Source organism: Scylla paramamosain, chromosome 23, assembly GCF_035594125.1.
Source record: "Scylla paramamosain isolate STU-SP2022 chromosome 23, ASM3559412v1, whole genome shotgun sequence".
In the NCBI taxonomy this organism is placed as follows: Eukaryota; Metazoa; Arthropoda; class Malacostraca; order Decapoda; family Portunidae; genus Scylla; species Scylla paramamosain.
This window is the reverse complement of record NC_087173.1, coordinates 2,004,196-2,022,985: the sequence shown is the minus strand read 5'-3', so window position 1 is coordinate 2,022,985 and position 18,790 is coordinate 2,004,196. Positions and strand designations below refer to the sequence as shown.

At 46.0% G+C, this 18,790-nt stretch overlaps 1 protein-coding gene across 8 annotated transcripts in view; it reads right to left on the bottom strand.

Annotated features, from left to right (window-relative positions):
* The window catches only part of LOC135111990 (cyclin-dependent kinase 17-like), a 90,703-nt gene that overhangs the window by 54,570 nt on the left and 17,343 nt on the right, over positions 1 to 18,790 (bottom strand). For 4 of the 8 annotated variants that reach the window (XM_064025754.1, XM_064025755.1, XM_064025756.1 and 1 more), the window contains one exon: positions 14,687 to 15,764. The exons of the other annotated variants lie outside the window; for them this stretch is intronic. In XM_064025754.1, coding sequence (XP_063881824.1) covers positions 14,687 to 15,764 — 1,078 coding nt within the window. The remainder of the gene's footprint in view (positions 1 to 14,686; positions 15,765 to 18,790) is intronic. 8 annotated transcript variants of the gene reach the window in all.

The following is an 18,790-nucleotide window of genomic DNA, read 5'->3' as shown; positions in this document are numbered from 1 at the left end:
TAAAGTGATAGTGAGTTTTTTGAAGGCATATCTCTCATTATCATAATCTTCGTCGGCACTATCAACACCAAAATGATTTATGTACACTACGAAAGCACACACCATCTTCACAATCAGATAAACGAGTGTCTTTTGAATATAGTGACATTTTAGCACTGTCATCACCATCATTATCATCACTGTCACCACGATGTAACGAATGATGATGAAGAAGCCACGGATTTGAGTCTTTTAGTCACACTCACTATCTTTGCCACTATCACTATCGCTGCGACCACTACCATTACTTTTACGACAATCACATCTAGTCACACACACACACACACACACACACACACACACACACACAGACAATGACCTTCGAGACTGTTGTAAATAGATCCCAAAACACACACACACACACACACACACACACACACACACACACACACACACACACACACACACACGACACTTGTCTGTACGAAGAAGAGACGAAGATTAGCGTGTGTGATATGGAAGGACATGATGAGGGGAGGGGTGTAGTGGCACAGGGGAGGGGGAGGGGGGCTGAGGTTGTAATCAATAGTGTGTGTGTGTGTGTGTGTGTGTGTGTGTGTGTGTGTGTGTGTGTGTGTGTGTGTGTGTGTGTGTGTGTGTGTATGTGTAAGGGACCTGGCAGTGCGGAAAGAGTTTAGAATGGAAGGGGAACGTACAGTAGTATACAAATACATCCCTCCCTCCACTCTCTCTCTCTCTCTCTCTCTCTCTCTCTCTCTCTCTCTCTCTCTCTCTCTCTCTCTCTCACACACACACACACACACACACACACACACAGAAAGACACGAGCCATTACATCGAGTTATATTGCGTGTGGTTACGGCGTGAGCATGGGGATATGGTACTCGTAATGTGTGTGTGTTTATGAGAGGCACGGTGCCCGGTGCGTGTGTCCCGTGCAGGGTGAGGCGAGGGGTGAGGGCGGGGGCGTGCTGCAGGGCGGTGTGGGGCGGCAGGCCTGACAACGTTTATGGAAGGCAGGCCGTGGCGGCGTGACGTCAAGGCTTGACGGACGACGCCACCCTGGCCGTCACACTCACTGCCACGGCGCGGCTCACCGCCTGCCTGCCTGCCTGCCAGCTTGTGTGTGTGTGTGTGTGTGTGTGTGTGTGTGTGTGTGTGTGTGTGTGTGTGTGTGTGTTCTCTGGCGCACCCTGCACACCCTCACTCCCAGATACTCGCGGGCGGCGTGTTTACCTGCGACAGACAAGTGGGCACCCGAGGCGCTGCGATAAGATGGCAGGGAGGCAGCGGCAGCGACGGCGGCACTGTCCACACGCACTCACTGGCACACTGGCACTGAGGCAACACACACACTGCTATGGCGGCACGCGGCACTCTCCCCCTCGGGCCGGCCGTCAGGGCCACACTGCCTAGCCCCGCGGCGGTCACAACTGGTGGGCCAGGGCGGCAGGAGGGCGGCCCGGGGCGTGGCCGGGCGGAGGGCGTGGGGGCGGCGTGCGGGCGTCGCGGGCACGGCACACAAAGGAGCGGGCGGCGTGGTGCGGGCCGGGCGGGGGCTGGCGCGCGAGTGGCCGCTCCGCGTATTGACGACCCACGCCGCCCCGCAGGTTGCCGCCGTCGCTTTTATCCATCAATATAATAACTAGTGCACGCCCCTCCCCGGGCCCCGGACAGCCGCCCCCTGAGGCGGCCCTCGGGGAGGACACGGCCGCCAGGGGTGTGCTGGAAGGGCGCAGGGCGACCCTTGCTGCCACCAGGGGACGCGGGCGGCGGGAAGTGTGTAGCAGCTGTGCAGGACTTCAAACAGCTTTTGTTGGGATGCTGCAGCCATCCCACACCCCCTTCCCCCTACCGCACCCTGCCCTGCACCCTCGCCCCGTGACCCTCCGTCCCCCTCGCCCTGCCACCACTTCCTGCACCCCCTCCCCCCACCCTAGTGCCAGACGGGAACAAAAAGCTGAGCTCAAAAGAGAGGAGGAGGAAGAAGTAAGCAAAAAGGTGCAGAAGGAAGCAAGGTGTCTCAACTCACACTAATCTCAGTCTTCGCTCAGCCTCCCTCAACCTGCCTCACACCCCCCTCTCCCTCTCCCTTGCACTCTCACTCTCCCTCTCCCTCTCTCCCTCCTCCCGCCTCAAGCTTGACTTCTGCCTTTCTTTCTCCCTCGTACAAAGAAACATTTTACGCGATAATCTCTCTCTCTCTCTCTCTCTCTCTCTCTCTCTCTCTCTCTCTCTCTCTCTCTCTCTCTCTCTCTCTCTCTCTCTCTCTCATCTCATTTATAAATTACTAAGTAGGTGTTTATTTTTCAGTAATACTAATGAACTTTATTACTACGACTCTCTCTCTCTCTCTCTCTCTCTCTCTCTCTCTCTCTCTCTCTCTCTCTCTCTCTCTCTCGACGCTATGGAGGGTTTGTTGATACTTGAGGCGTTTCGTGAGAGGGAGAGGGAGAGGGAGAGGGAGAGAGGAAGAGGGAGAGGGAGAGAGTGAGGGAGAGGGAGAGAGAGAGAGGGAGAGTAGGGTTGAGAGTGAGAGGCAAGAAGCAGAGGGAGAGGAAAGGGAAAGTGACAGTTCAGGCCTAAAAGTTAATGAGGAAAAAAATCTATTGAAAAGAAGGAAAGAAGGAGGAGGAGGAGGAGGAGGAGGAGGAGGAGGAGGAGGAGGAGGAGGAGGAGGAGGAGGAGGAGGAGGGGAAAGAAAATATAGTGATAACACACTCCTGCTCACGAGAGAGAGAGAGAGAGAGAGAGAGAGAGAGAGAGAGAGAGAGAGAGAGAGAGTTGAAAGATGAGAAGTAGTAAAGTGAGTGGTTGGGATGAAAGGGTGAGAAAGAGGAGGAGAGAAAAAAAGGAAAGGAGGAAGCGAGAGAAAAGATAAGGGAGGAGGAGATATATATATAGATGATGATTAGGAGAGACGGGAGAGAAAGAGAAAGAGGAGAAAGTGGAGGAGGAAGATGAAAGATAAATAAAGGCGAGAAATGTGAAAAACCTGATCATTGCGCACTAGAGAAAGAGAGAGAGAGAGAGAGAGAGAGAGAGAGAGAGAGAGAGAGAGAGAGAGAGAGAGAGAGAGAGAGAGAGAGAGAGAGAGAGAGGATATTATACATAGTTAGGATTATGTGCTAATGCTGCCGCCGCCGCGTCCTCCTCCTCCTCCCCCTCCTCTTCTTCCTCCTCCTCCTTCTCCTCCTTCTTCTTCTTCTTCTTCTTCTTCTCCTCCTCCTCCTCCACCATCACCACAACCACCTATAACACAAAACTTAAAATGACCTTCGTTGGGAAAGAGAAACAAAGAAAAGAAAAAAAAAAAGGAAAGAAAACAAGAAAAAAATAAGGAAGGGAGAAAAAAAAATAAATAAAACCCCACGTTTAGTTAAGTTTCCGCTAAAATCTTCCTGTTTTCTTTCCCGTATTTATCCACCAAAAGAAAACGGGTGTGGGTGTCCTAATGGTGCAGGGAAAAAGTGTTGGGATGATGTAATCTCCCCCCCTCTCTCTCTCTCTCTCTCTCTCTCTCTCTCTCTCTCTCTCTCTCTCTCTCTCTCTCTCTCTCTCTCTCATTTCCTCCACTTTTGCACATTTCCACTTACTAAACACCATCTCCTCCTCCTCCTCCTTTTCTCCTCTCCTTCATTTCCCTGGTTCTCTCACACTCCTAGTCCTCCTCGTTCCTCCCCTTCCTCCCTTCATACACTATTCATCTCCTTTCCTCCTTTCCTCTCTCCTCTGGGCTTAGGAGCGTCAGATTTTGCACCCAAATAACCACTAGGAGGAGGAGGAGGAGAGGGAGGAGAGGGAGGAGGAGGAGGAGGAGGAGGAGGAGGAGGAGGAGGAGGAGGAGGAGGAGGAGGAGGAGGAGGAGGAGGAGGAGGAGAACGGTTTAAGAGATGAGGTGTCAGACAAAGAATAGAGAAAGGATGGTAGTAGTAGTAGTAGTAGTAGTAGTAGTAGTAGTAGTAGTAGTAGTAGTAGTAGTAGTAGTAGTAATAGCAGTAGTAGTTTATTGGAAGGTACTGTCCAAATGAGAGCGAAGAAGAGAAAGGTGTGACAGGTGCGAAGATATTACCTGTCCTTCCTGTCAGTGTTTGGAAAGGTTAGGCGAGGTAAGGGAGAGCTAAGTTATGACAGGTAAGGTAAGGTAAAGTAAGATAAGGTTAGGTTAGATAAGGTTAAGTCAGGTGAGGGTGAGGTTAAGTAAGGTTAGGTTAGGATAGGTAAGGTTAGGTTAGGTTAGGTAAATTTGTTTAAGTCCAGTGTTTTGTTAATGTTCTTTCTCTAACTTGCAACTCTCTCTCTCTCTCTCTCTCTCTCTCTCTCTCTCTCTCTCTCTCTCTCTCTCTCTCTCTCTCTCTCTCTTATACACACGAACAAACAAACACACGCGCATTCATTCACAAGGAAGAGGGCGCTTATCACACACACACACACACACACACACACGTCGCATGAAGGACAGTGGTCTTCTCGCACGCTACTACCACTGAATGTTCATCATCACCACCACTACCTACACCACCACCACCACCACCACCATCACCACAATACTACTCCTACCTCCTCCATACCTCCTCCACCACTAATATTTCAACTTGTATCTCCACTTCTAATGCCTCCTCCACTTCTTCCTCCTCCTCTTCCTCCTCCTTCTTCCTCTTCCTTCTTTTCCTCCTTCTTCAATGTCCTCTCACGTGTTTCGATTCTGTCCTGGATGTACAAGTGACCTCCTCCTCCTCCTCCTCCTCCTCCTCCTCCTCCTCCTCCTTCTCTTCTTCCTTGCTGCTGAGTGATTGCGGCTTGGCATGGAATAGATGATAGGAGGGAGAGGAGAAAATATAGATGAGAGAGAGAGAGAGAGAGAGAGAGAGAGAGAGAGAGAGAGAGAGAGAGAGAGAGAGAGAGAGAGAGAGAGAGAGAGAGAGAGAGAGAGAGAGAGAGAGAGAGACAGAGCAGGTCACAGTTCCGGACCTTCGGCGACGGAACACCCGAGGCTGTACACACACACACACACACACACACACACACACACACACACACACACACACACACACACACACACACACGCGCGCGCTTTTTTTTCACTTTCGTACACTTGTATTCTAAAAACTTTCATCACACTTTTTATTTTATTTATTTAGCTTTTTTTTTTCATTTTTGTGTAGGTCGCGTGACGTTCCTAGCGAGTGACGTGAATGCGAGAGGGATGGGGAGAGGAGGGGCGGGGCGGGGGAGGAGGAGGGGGATAAAGGGGACGTCCCACGAGAATATAATCTAACATGAAACTTTTTTGGGAGGTTGGAAGGTAGCGTCTTGTATTGCTTTCCGATGTGTGTGTGTGTGTGTGTGTGTGTGTGTGTGTGTGTGTGTGTGTGTGTGTGTGTGTGTGTGTGTGTGTGTGTGTGTGTGTGTTTGAGTACCGCCTATCACAGCCAAGTGCCGCCCGCTCCCTCCCACCCCACTCTATATTTTAATTTGTACTTGTAGCTTATACGTATATGTTGTGTGGGATTGCCAGCCTGGTATATATATATAGAAATGTATTTAGTTCTTTATTTATCATTTTATTTAAGACTTTCACTTTTGTCTTTTACTCAGAATTCCTAAAGTGGAATCTCTATTATGTATTCTTATTAATATGGAAACGTGTGCTCGATGTCTTAAGCGCAACTAAGTAACACTCATCTATGAACCGTTCTCTCTCTCTCTCTCTCTCTCTCTCTCTCTCTCTCTCTCTCTCTCTGAGGTTACCGCAGTCCTGGGTTCATCTACAGCCAATGTGACGCAACACACTCGATCGGCCAGTCTTGTTAACTATGCTACACTGCTCCTGTTAAGACTATATTAGCTCATCAGGGTCAACTTGTCTAGTGTTCCTCTTTTTTTTTCTTTTTTTTATCTTTTTTGTTCCTCGGTGACCAGGTGACGCAACACTGCATCCGTCAATCTTGTTTACCGTCCTAGATCACTTGTTTTGGATCAGATAAGCGCAACACTGTCTTCTAAAGGGCTGGCGTGTCTAATATTTCTTCTTTTTAATGTGTTTCTTCCTTACTGTTCCTCTTTTTGCGTTCCTAGGTGACCAGGTGACGCAACACAGAATCTATCAGCCTTGTTTACGATACTAAATCATTTATTTTAGATCAGATCAGCGCAACACAGTCTGGTGTTTACGTTTTGTGTTCTTCTGACAGGTGACACAACGCACAGCATCTGTCTACCTTGTTTACGGTCCTAAATCATTTGTTTTTGGATCAAACCAGCGCAATACAGTCTTCTAAATGGCGCAGCAGGTCAGATAAGAACAGCAGAGGCAAAGAAACACCACTTAATACGCAATATCTCTCAGTACTAATTCCCAATATGACAAATGCACACCACGTCAACGCCACCGCAACACTACACACCCAGCACACACCACACGGCCGTCAATACCACTTTCAAATGGGACAAATGTACACAAGACCACGTCAACACCGCCCAACACGCAACACGACTGTCAATACCACCACTTTCCAACACTCCCAACACACGACACAACACGTCTGTCAATACCACTTTCAAGCAACACAAATGCACAGACACCACGTTAATGGCATCGCAACACCACGTCAACACCAATCCATCAATACCACTTCCCAGCAACACAAATGCACAACACCACGTCAACACCTTATCAACACCACCCCAAACACGCAAACCACGTCTAATACCACTTTCCAACAGCACAACTGGTCAGAGCGCCACAACACTACGTCAACACCATGTCAACACCACACCTGCACGCCCTTAACACACCTGCGCGGCCCCAGACAGGTGTGACGCAGGCCGTGCTGTGGTAGCGGTGCCAAAGATCACAGGCATGACCTTGCCGCGGACTGCTTGTTGGCGGGGAGTTGGGGGAGAGAGGGAGAGGGAGTGAAAGAGGGAGAGGGAGGAGGGGGAAGCCAAGGGGGAATTTCCCGGTCTGGACACCTCTTCCCCCTTCCCCTCCCTCCCCTGGAAACTTCCCTCTCCCTCTCTCTATCCCTCTCCCTCTCCCATGAAGGAATTTATTAAGTCCGACGCGTGGCAGGTAGAGTGTGTTACCTGGAAGCGCGCGCGCACACACGCACACGCACGCACACGCACACACTTTCGAGACCACAAGAGTCAAACAAAACTAAACAGGAACAAAAGTAAGGCATAAAACAGCCGCCTTCATTTCCCTGCCGTGCCATAACCTAATGTAGCTAAGCAGGAGGAGGAGGAGGAGGAGGAGGAGGAGGAGGAGGAGGAGGAGGAGGAGGAGGAGGAGGAGGACCCACGACTCGCAAAACTGATTACAACTCCCTAGCCAACTTTTCCGTGTGGGTGAGGCAAAGACAAGGCGAGGAGGAGTAGAGACGAGAAAAAGACGAGGTAAAGACGAGCCGAGGACGAGGCGAAGACAAGGCGAGGACGAGGTAAAGACGAGGCGAGGACGTGATAAAGACGAGGCAAAGAAGGGAAGATAATGTATAGTGAAGGAAAGGAAAAGAAAATATATTAAAGAAGAGGATATGTGGAAGAAAATGAAAAGAAAAAGGAGGAAAGAAAAAGCATAAAATAAAAAGGAAACATAACAGAAAATGCAGAAGAGAAGAGGAGGAGACATAAGAAGAGAAGAGACATGACAAGAGATGGAAAAAAAAGACAAAAGAAGCGAATACACGAAAAAAAAAAAAAAAGGAGAAAGAAGCCGAAAAAAAAACACAAAAAAAACACCATAAACAATTACGACGTAAAAATGAACACACCAAAAAACAATCATTAAAAAAAAAAAAAGAAAGAAAAACAAGACAGACGCAAAGACCAGTAAAAAAAGAATAAAATAAAGAAAGCCAAGCCAAGATAAAGAAGCAAAAAAAAGGGAAGAAACACGAGTAAACACAAGGGGACAGACACAGTGGCTAAGATACAACCAGAAGACGCAATATACATTAGCACCCTTACCAAAACACACACAGAGAGAACAAAAAAAGACAAAAAAAAATAAATAAACAAATAAAATAAAGAAAGAAAGAGAAGCAAAGAGAAGTAATCACAGCAAACACAGGGGAACACAGTGGCTAAGATACGACCACTAAACACAGTAAAAAGTACATTTGCACCCTCGTCCCACGCAGGAGCCACACAAGGGCCCCACAGGACGCCCCGGTGCCGTTAACAGAAAATGCTGCCACACACTTCCCATATGAAGGGGAAACTTGTGTTATTGGTGGTGATGTGCTGATGTGGTGATGGCGAGGAGGAGGAGGAGGAGGAGGAGGAGGAGGAGGAGGAGGAGGAGGAGGTGGAGGAGGAGGAGGAGGAGGAGGCGCATGTGATCTCCGGAGACATTTTTCCTCCCTCCTCCCTCCTCTCTCTCTCTCTCTCTCTCTCTCTCTCTCTCTCTCTCTCTCTCTCTCTCTCTCTCCTCCTCCCCATGCCTTAAGCTCCGGTGACGCAGGAGAGAGAGAGAGAGAGAGAGAGAGAGAGAGAGAGAGAGAGAGAGAGAGAGAGAGAGAGAGAGAGAGAGAGAGAGAGAGAGAGAGAGAGAGAGAGAGAGAGAGAGAGAGTAGAAAAAATAATAAAAGAGGAATGATACAATATGAGAGAACTGAGGTAATATAGAGGTGGAGGAGGAGGAGGAGGAGGAGGAGGAGGAGGAGGAGGAGGAGGAGGAGGAGGAGGAGGAGGAGGATGGGAAAACACTCTTAAACCTAATATCTGAGAATCGGAGGAGGAGGAGGAGGAGGAGGAAGGGGAGGAGGGGGATAGGGAATATAGAGGAGAAAGAGGAAAGAAGGAAGGAAGGAAGGAAGGAAGGAAGGGAGGGAGAGGGAGAGGGGAGAGTAACTGGAAGAGGGGAGAAAGAGGGAAGGAAGAAGAGGGGTGAGAGCATCACATACTGCATTGCGGGAACACACACACACACACACACACACACACACACACACACACACACACACACACACACACACACATTGGCTTCTCTATAATTCGTGTACCAAGCAACTTCCCACATATTTCTAAAGACTTCTCAGAAAAAGTAGCCATTACAGTTGAAGGAGGAGGAGGAGGAGGAGGAGGAGGAGTAATAGTAGTAGTGGTAGTAGTAGTGGTCGTGGTGGTGGTGGCGGCGGCGGCGGCGGTGGTGGTGGTGGTGGTGGTAGAAATTCCCAAACACTTTTTTTTTTTTCATTATTCGTTTATTTACATTCTACCATCTTTACTTTTGCCTATGCCTGCTCCTCCTCCTCTTCCTCCTCCTCCTCCTCCTCCTCCTCCTCCTCCTCCCCTATGTCCACTTTCTTTGTAATTCCTCCTTCTTTATCATTGTGCTTCGTCATCTTTCCTCTTCCTTCCACTTGAGTTCCTCTTTACACCATCTCTCTCTCTCTCTCTCTCTCTCTCTCTCTCTCTCTCTCTCTCTCTCTCTCTCTCTCTCTCTCTCTCTCTCTCTCTCTACGAACATCCCTTCATAACTTACACATTAAAATCCCCCCCACTCTCTCTCTCTCTCTCTCTCTCTCTCTCTCTCTCTCTCTCTCTCTCTCTCTCTCTCTCTCTCTCTCTCTCTCTCTCACGAACATCCCTTCATAACTTACACATTAAAGTCCCCCCCACCTCTCTCTCTCTCTCTCTCTCTCTCTCTCTCTCTCTCTCTCTCTCTCTCTCTCTCTCTCTCTCTCATACTTTTTACAACCAAGATATTTTTCCTGTTTAAAACTATATCACTCCCAAACGTCATTTCCGCTCAAACGCTGCCCATTGGCTCATTCCCTCAGACGTCACCATCAACACACCTTCCCATTGGTCAATATTCCGAGCGGAGCCTTCTGATTGGTTCCTGGATGAGGCGTGACGCAGGTAAACAGAGGATGGCGTCACTTACCTTGATGAACCCTTCCCCAGGTGTGTCTTGTTACGGATAAAGAAACTCACCTGTAATTAAGAGAAAAGTGCGTGTTAATATAAGACTTGAGATAAAATACGGTGGAAATAATGATATATATTTTATTAGTTAATGAATTTAATGATCTGGTATGAAGAATATAACGGAGCGTAATAATTGCTTAGCCAGTATAAGTAATAGATAGATACGTATGTTACTTGTGGTAAAATATGAAGTCAATGTAAATATAACAGTTAAGACTCAGTTAACACTCAGTAAAATAAAGCATGATAAGATATTAGGTTTAATATGACACAGTAGAATATAATAATTGTTTAGCTAATGTAAATAAGGAGAATAAACAACAAAAATTAATATAATACGAGAGTTAAGAGATGTATTGATTAGATGTAAAGCATGATAAGGTTTAATAGAATGCTGTAGAATGTAGTAATTGTTAGCCACATACAAAGATATACGTATGTTACAACAGAAGCGTATGAAAAGATGAATATAAATGCCACTGTTATGGAAGAAACGAATATAAATGCTACTATTACGGAGGAAACAGGAAATTAATAAGGAAATACATAAAGGACTGTGTAAAACGAAATACAATATGAAAAAAAAAGCAAAAGTCTTACGAAATTTGCACAGAAAAATATTATTATCTGAAAATATATAAAGAACATACATATTACTTTTAAGGAATATAAATTTTTTCACCTTTTTTTTATTTATTTTCTAGTATTTTCATTTTCCTTGTTTATTATTTGTTTGTATGTTCGGTTGTGGAATTTCCTGTTTTTTTTATTCTTTATTCTTTTTTTATCATAGAAATAAAAATTTTGACCTACATAATATCGTTTCCTGTTAGTCTCTCTCTCTCTCTCTCTCTCTCTCTCTCTCTCTCTCTCTCTCTCTCTCTCTCTCTCTCTCTCTCTCTCTCTCTCTCATACGTCTCTCCTTATCTTCCCTTCTACTGCTCTTCCCTCCGTCCCTCCCTTCTCCCTCCCCACTATCAGTACTCTTCGTTCCATCTTTCCTCCATGTTCCCTCCCTCCTTCCCTCCGTCCTTTCCTCCCTTCCTCCAGTCCACTCCTCCCTTCCATCTGAAGAAAAGGTTAAAGGGACAAACTTTTATCTGGAACGACTGACTGGGAATGACGTCTGGAGAGAGAGAGAGAGAGAGAGAGAGAGAGAGAGAGAGAGAGAGAGAGAGAGAGAGAGAGAGAGAGAGAGAGAGAGAGAGACTCATTCCCACTCCTATAAAGTTGAATAAAAAACGGAAAAAATAAAACAAACGAGGACAAATGAGACTTTTCCACACCTATATACAATTGTTATCCTTTTCTCTCTCTCTCTCTCTCTCTCTCTCTCTCTCTCTCTCTCTCTCTCTCTCTCTCTCTCTCTCTCTCTCTCTCTCTCTCTCTCTCTTTTTTTTTCACTCGTCAATTTGTATCACGTCATTTCAAGGTCCGTATTCCAGAGCGCTTTGTTCTCTCCTCACGACAACTCTGACAAACCACAAGAATAATTATCAGCTGAATTCCTAAAGCTGCAGAATCATTTATATGCTACCATGACAGTTTAAAAGGCTGGATAAGTTGATGGTTTTATTATTCTAGTCTTATATTTACTTCATGATTCTGAATACTTGTTCTTCTAAGTAACTTCTACTAAAGAATGTTAAACTATCCGTGGAATCGTGAAAGCGTTCCCTGAAAGCCTCAATAGATTACTGAAGGTTGTGCTGTTAAGGTATTACTGTAATCACGAAAAAACATCCTTCAGAACGTTTATAATTTCCACTGGATGATGTTAAACTATCGTTGGAATCATGAAAACATTCCTAAAAAACCTCAATAATTTCCACTACTAATGTTAAACTACCACTGGAGAGAAAAAAAAAAAAAAGCTGAAAACATCAACTATAACTTCTAGTAGTGAAGGATGTCAAACTATCAATGAAATCATGAAAACGTTGACAACTTTTATAAGATGTTAAAAAAAGAACGTTGAAGAACACGAGATACAGAAGTCTAATCTACAGCAAACACACCTTACACAAACCACTTGAATGCACAGTGATGCCTTTAAGAACACGAGACAGAGAAACCTGATCTACACAAAACATAAATATAAAACAATCAGAATACAAGTACGTATGTCGTAACCCCCCTTTGCCCCCCCACCAAAAAAAAAAAAAGAGAGAGAGAGATGAAACAAGAAAGAAGGAAGAAGACAAGCATGGACGGACGAAACGAAGAAGGTAAAAAAGTAGGGAAAAAATGAAGAGTAAGGGAGGAATAACAAACACGAAAGCGGTAATCTCGACCAACAAAGACAAAAACAAACATACCTTACACAAAACATACCTTACACCATGTCTTTTTATCCACTCAGCTTTCCACCTCTTCTGCTCCTTGGTGGATTAACTTATCAGCACGTAAAAGCTTCCATAAGAGGGGCGGCGGCTGACTTAAAGGGAGGGGATCAACTAAAACAATTCACGGCTACTGCAAGAAGTTAATGAGGCGAGGAACAAGACGTGACTACTGAGAATATTTCCCTGTATCACTATGTTCTTGTGTTCTCACGGAAATGAATGAGACACACACACATACACACACACACACACACACACACACACACACACACACACACACACACACACACACACACACACACACACACACACACACACACACACACACACACACACACACACAGCCTTGAACTCTATACCACCCATGCAACTCTCTAACAATAACTGGTAAACAAAAAGAGAGGAGAGAGAAAAAAATTAATACTTCTTCATTATTCTGATGCAACCAACTGTATTACCAATCTGACTTTACGGAAATTGTCTTGATAACCTTCATGCTGTTCTTTTTTTTTTCATTATTATTATTGTGTTGATGTATATTAGTAAAAGTATTGGTGAGTGAGTGAGTGAGTGAATGTTTCTTTACTGAATTATGGAGCAAAATATTCAATGTAGGTATTTCTGATGTATTCCATAGCGAGATTTTTGTCTTAATACATTTCTCTGCTTTAAAATATCTTGAGCTTCACTTTTCTCTCTCTCACCCCCAAGAATCCTAAGTTTCTCTCCTGCTTAGTCTTCACTTTCTATTTTAATCCTAAGCTACTTCCCCGTTCGGTCATCACTTTTCATTTAACCCTAACCTTTTCTCCCACAGTCTTCAATCTTCACCTAAACACCCCACGAAAAATCTAACCCTAAATCTCCTTTCGTTTCCGTTGATTAATCCTCCGAAAATAACTCTAGTCCTTTCACACTGCCATAACATCCTCTCTCTCCCCGTGTCGCCGTGTCCCTGTGCCCACAAATCCAGTATTTCATGCCATCAGCGGAGGGCAAAAAAGGGACACCAGCGCATCGATATCCCGTGACCACGCTGATTTAATTCGCTGGCACAACTGTTTACCCAAGCGAAAAGTAGTAAGGCTTCCACTTCCTCCTTGACATCACCACCTCCCTCCTCCTCCTCCTGTACCACCACCATCGCCACCACGGTAGCTGCCACTACTACCACTACTGATACTGTGTGCGTGTTAGCTGCCTGGTGTTGCTTTAAGTGGTGGTGTTGGTGGTGGAAGTGGTGGTAACGAAAGTAATAATGTTAATGGTGGTAATAATGGTGTGGTGGTGGTGATGGTGGTAGTGGTGGTAGTAGTAAGAATAAAAATACGAAGAGGAAAGAAATTAAATACATATAAAAATGAGACAAAACCCCTTCTCTCTCTCTCTCTCTCTCTCTCTCTCTCTCTCTCTCTCTCTCTCTCTCTCTCTCTCTCTCTCTCTCTCTCTCTCTCTCTCGCCAACTCATCACCGTGCCATCACTATCCTCCTTATCTCCTCTATTCCATTTCCATTACCTTCCACCTCCTCTTCCTTCCTGCCTCCCTTTTCTCCTCCTCCTCCTCCTCCTCCTCCTCCTCCTCCTCCTCCTCCTCCTCCTCTCCTACTCCTCCTTCCTCTTGCCTTCCTCTTAACCCAACCTGCTCCTATCCTCCCCTGCTTCCTTCTCCTCCTTCTCCTCCTCCTCCTCCTCCTCCTCCTCCTCCCGTCAGCCAGGTGTCGCGGGGTCGCCAAGCACCTGTCTGGCCCACACCTGGCGAAGGGCGGGCGAGGGCAGGTATACTAGGAGCCGGATGCAATTACCTGTGACTGCATCAGAGGTCGTGATTGCCACCTGCTGGTAACTAGGTGAGGGGGGAGGGAAGGGAATGGGGAATGGGAGAGAGGAAGGGGGATGGGGAAGGGAGGAAGGAAAACAGGTTAAAAGAGGCAGGAAAGGGAAAATGAGGGAGAGAAGAGAAGGAGTGAGGGAGAGAGGGAGGATGGAGGGAGGAGGCAAAAGAGGAAGAGACGGAAAGGAAAGAATTTAAGGGAGAGGAGGAGTAAAAGAGGATAAACAACAACGACAATGACGACGACAACAACAACAACAACAACAACAACAACAACAACAACAACAACAACAACATCAACAACAACAACAACAGAAAAAAGTAAAAAACACAAGAATTCTTTACAAAATTACAAAGCAAAAGCAACAAATCGTACAGGTAAGCACACCAAACAACCCTTTCTTTCCCACAATCCCCCCCCTCTCTCTCTCTCTCTTTAACACCAACTACTATCAACTACTAAAGGCGACGCTGACGATACCATACCAACACTAATGAAGCAATCAAGCCAGCCAGGTACGGTCCTCCAGGTAGCACTAATGAACCAACAAACACACACACACACACCTTTCAACTTAAAACAGGCGAGTCTGTAGTGCGCGAAGTAGTTAAGGCGATGATGGCGGTGATGGTGATGACGCTGGTGCTCCCGTGACTGTTCCTGCGGGTTCTTCACCACCACGAGAGGCCTCCTGGTGGTGCTTCCCTTGTGCCTCATCTCAGTGGTGTGGTGCACGTAGTGGTGATGGTAGAGGACCCTTGAGTCAGCCTTAGCATAGTCCGCCCCCGTGTCCTCCTCTATAATGTACAACTCCTCAGTGGGACTCTCGGCTTGCCTGGGAACTTGTACACTGGCGGGGCGGCTGCTCGGGTCCTCACACGCCTCCGACACAAGTTCAGGTTCATCTATTAAGTTCCTCCGGGCGGGTTCCACAGCCTTCATGCAGTTCCCTACCACGGAGAACACCATCCCCAGCATCCCTGCCGCGCCCCTGCACACCCCAGCACTGCCCCCGCCCGCCTCGCCGATCCCCTCGCAGATCCACTCCTTAGCGGGCTGCGGCGGAGGGGCGCGCTGTGCTGGCAAGGTAGGGGCAAGCGTAGGGCGTGTCTGTGTTTCCAAGACTCGTACACTTGGTAAAGGTTGCTGTATGACTACTGTGGGACTTGCTGTGGGCTGTGTTGGAGGGACTGGGAGGGTCTGAGAGGGACGACTAGGCTTGCTGTGTCTCGGTGGGGGGAAAGGTACCTTGGAGTCTAAGATAAGGGAAGGTTTATCAGGTCTTTGGGGTCTAGGGGCCTGGTCTTCTTTCTGAGGGCTCAATGTGGGTCTCTGTGGGAAATGGGTGCGTGGGAGGGGCTGTGGCTTTGGGTCTATGGGCTGTGTAGGAGGGTTAGTGGGGCTGGGAGTGGCCTGATTCGAAGGAGGGCTAGGAGAGGGCTGCTTCGAGTGGGGACTTAAGGAGGACTGCTGGGACGCGGGGCTGTGGAGGGACTTGGGGTGAGGGCTGAGAGAGGACTGCTCAGACTCGGGGCTAATGGAGGATTTGGGGCTGAAGGACTGTGTTTGCTGAGTCCACAATTTGGGGCTGTTTGTGGTGAGCAGTGGCGGTGGTGGTGCCGGGGAAACGTTTGTCTGGGTAGGCTGTAACACCACCAAAGAACGTTTAATTAGCCGGGGAACGTTTGGTTTACTGATATACGGTCACTTAAACGTTTAAAACTATGAGCTCACAAACGTTTTTCACTTAACACACCATAAAAAAAACGTTTCTTTCCCCGACAAAAACGATAAAAAACGTTTAATTCACTGGTATATATATATATATATATATATATATATATATATATATATATATATATATATATATATATATATATATATATATATATATATACATATACATATATATATATATATATATATATATATATATATATATATATATATATATATATATATATATATATATATATATATATATATATATATATGTTACAGTCAATACCTGAATCCAGACAATTTGTAAAGTGACTTATTTTTTCAGGCAATTTGTGAACTGCCTGGTTAGGTTAGGTTAGGTTAGGTTAGGTTAGGTTAGGTTAGGTTAGGTTATAACCTAACCTAACCTAACCTAACTAACCTAACCTAACCTAACCTAACCTAACCTAACCTAACCAGGCAGTTCACAAATTGCCTGAAAAAATAAGTCACTTTACAAATTGTCTGGATTCAGGTATTGACTGTAACATATATATACATACATATATATATATATATATATATATATATATATATATATATATATATATATATATATATATATATATATATATATATATATATATATATATATATATATATATATATATATATATATATATATATATATATATATATATATATGACAACGTTAACTCACTGACATGGACACTAACATACACACAAACAGACACACACACACACACACACACACACACACACACACACACACACACACACACACACACACACACACACAGATCTAATCACAATCTGAACCACATGAAAAAAATGAATAAAACAAAAAAAAATAAACAAAAAAAAATAAACATTAGCCCAGCACTTCACTTCCTCGCGTCTTTACTGAACGAAGTCATAAGGAACAATAGGGTTTCTTTCACAGTGTTTTCTTTATGCATCGCTCACCACCTCGTATAGTGAAGGGTTACGGCGAGAACTGGGCTTTTTAACAGTGAACTTAGCTGTATGAGGTTGTGAAGTAAGTGTGTCAAGATGATGTACAGCGGATGTGTATAGAAGTCTCTCTCTCTCTCTCTCTCTCTCTCTCTCTCTCTCTCTCTCTCTCTCTCTCTCTCTCTCTCTCTCTCTCGTCCTCTGTCTAAATACTTGTTCGTAATACCTTAGGAAGAAGAAGAAGAAGAAGAAGAAGAAGAAGAAGAAGAAGAAGAAGAAGAAGAAGAAGAAGAAGAAGAAGAAGAAGAAGAAGAAGAAGAAGAAGAAGAAGAAGAAGAAGAAGAAGAAGAAGAAGAAGAAGAAAAAGTAGTAGCAGTAGCAACAGCAACAGCAGCAGCAGCAGCAGCAGCAGCAGCAGCAGCAGCAGCAGCAGCAGCAGCAGCAGCAGCAGCAGCAGTAGTAGTAGTAGTAGTAGTAGTATAGTGATGGTAGCAACAGCTGAGGAAGTCGCACACACACACACACACACACACACACACACTAACCAGCACCACCACAACAATAACACCATCACCACAATCCAAACATCTCAAAAACCTTCGTATGTGTATCACTATAACTCTCTCTCTCTCTCTCTCTCTCTCTCTCTCTCTCTCTCTCTCTCTCTCTCTCTCTCTCTCTCTCTCTCTCTCTCTCTCTCTCTCTCTCTCTCTCTCTCTGTGTGTGTGTGTGTGTGTGTGTGTGTGTGTGTGTGTGTGTGTGTGTGTGTGTGTGTGTGTGTGTGTGTGTGTGTGTGTGTGTAGGCGGGGCAAGAAGATGAGAGGAGAGAAGAGAGGAAAGGAGGAGGAAAGAGAAGACAAGAGAAGAGGAGATGAGGAAGAAGGAGCACAGTGAGGTCGTCTCCTGTTTGTCCTTCTCCTCCTCCTCCTCCTCCTCCTCCTCCTCCTCCTCCTCTTCTTCTTCTTCCTCCTCCTCCTCCTCCTCACGAGTCAGCAAACGTGACCTTTATAACTATTTAACACAACAGTCATCTCCACCACCTGCTCGCTCTCTCTCTCTCTCTCTCTCTCTCTCTCTCTCTCTCTCTCTCTCTCTCTCTCTCTCTCTCTCTCTCTCTCTCTCTCTCTCTCTTAGAGGAAAGGGTTAAATATAGGTACTGATTCCTCTTCCTATTCTTGTTCTTCCTCCTCCTCTTCTTGAACTATTACGAATAATAATGGGGGGAGAGAGAGAGAGAGAGAGAGAGAGAGAGAGAGAGAGAGAGAGAGAGAGAGAGAGAGAGAGAGAGAGAGAGAGAGAGAGAGAGAGAGAGAGAGAGAGGTGCTTTAGATAAGGTCGTGGGCTGACTCAGCGAACACGCCCGCCCACACAAGACAGTCGCCGCCCACGCTTAACCTTCGCTCCACGCCCACTCGCACGTACACACACACACACACACACACACACACACACACACACACACACACACACAGAAAAACCTCCCACGACACTCCTGCAGGAAATTAACAATAAGCGATAATGTGCGTGCGTGTGGGCGCGTGTGGGTGGCTCTGAAGGGGAGATGGGGAGGAGGAAGGGAGAAAGGGTGACAGCGGTTGGATGAAGTGATGAAGGGTGAGAGTGGCAGAGGTGATAGTGACATGGTGAGGGAGGGCGAGGGAGCAAGGATAAGGGTGAAGGTGAGGGTGAAAATTTGTATTAGTGGTTTAGGATGTCTCTCAGGGTGTCAGGGATAGACTAAGATGAAATGGAGGTAAGGTTACGTTAGGGTGATGAGCAGCGGTGACAAGGTACATCAGGGTGAGATAAGGGTGGTAAAGAACTACCTAGGGTGACCAGAAGGGAATATGACAGTTAGGGTGAAAACCAGTGATATGAAGGGGAAACATTAGGGTAACAAGCAAGGAAGGGTGACAATTAGGGTGACTAAGATGAGATATATGAGGAAGAGTGAAGAGGCAGAACAGGGTGAGATTATTCGAAGACTCAAAGGT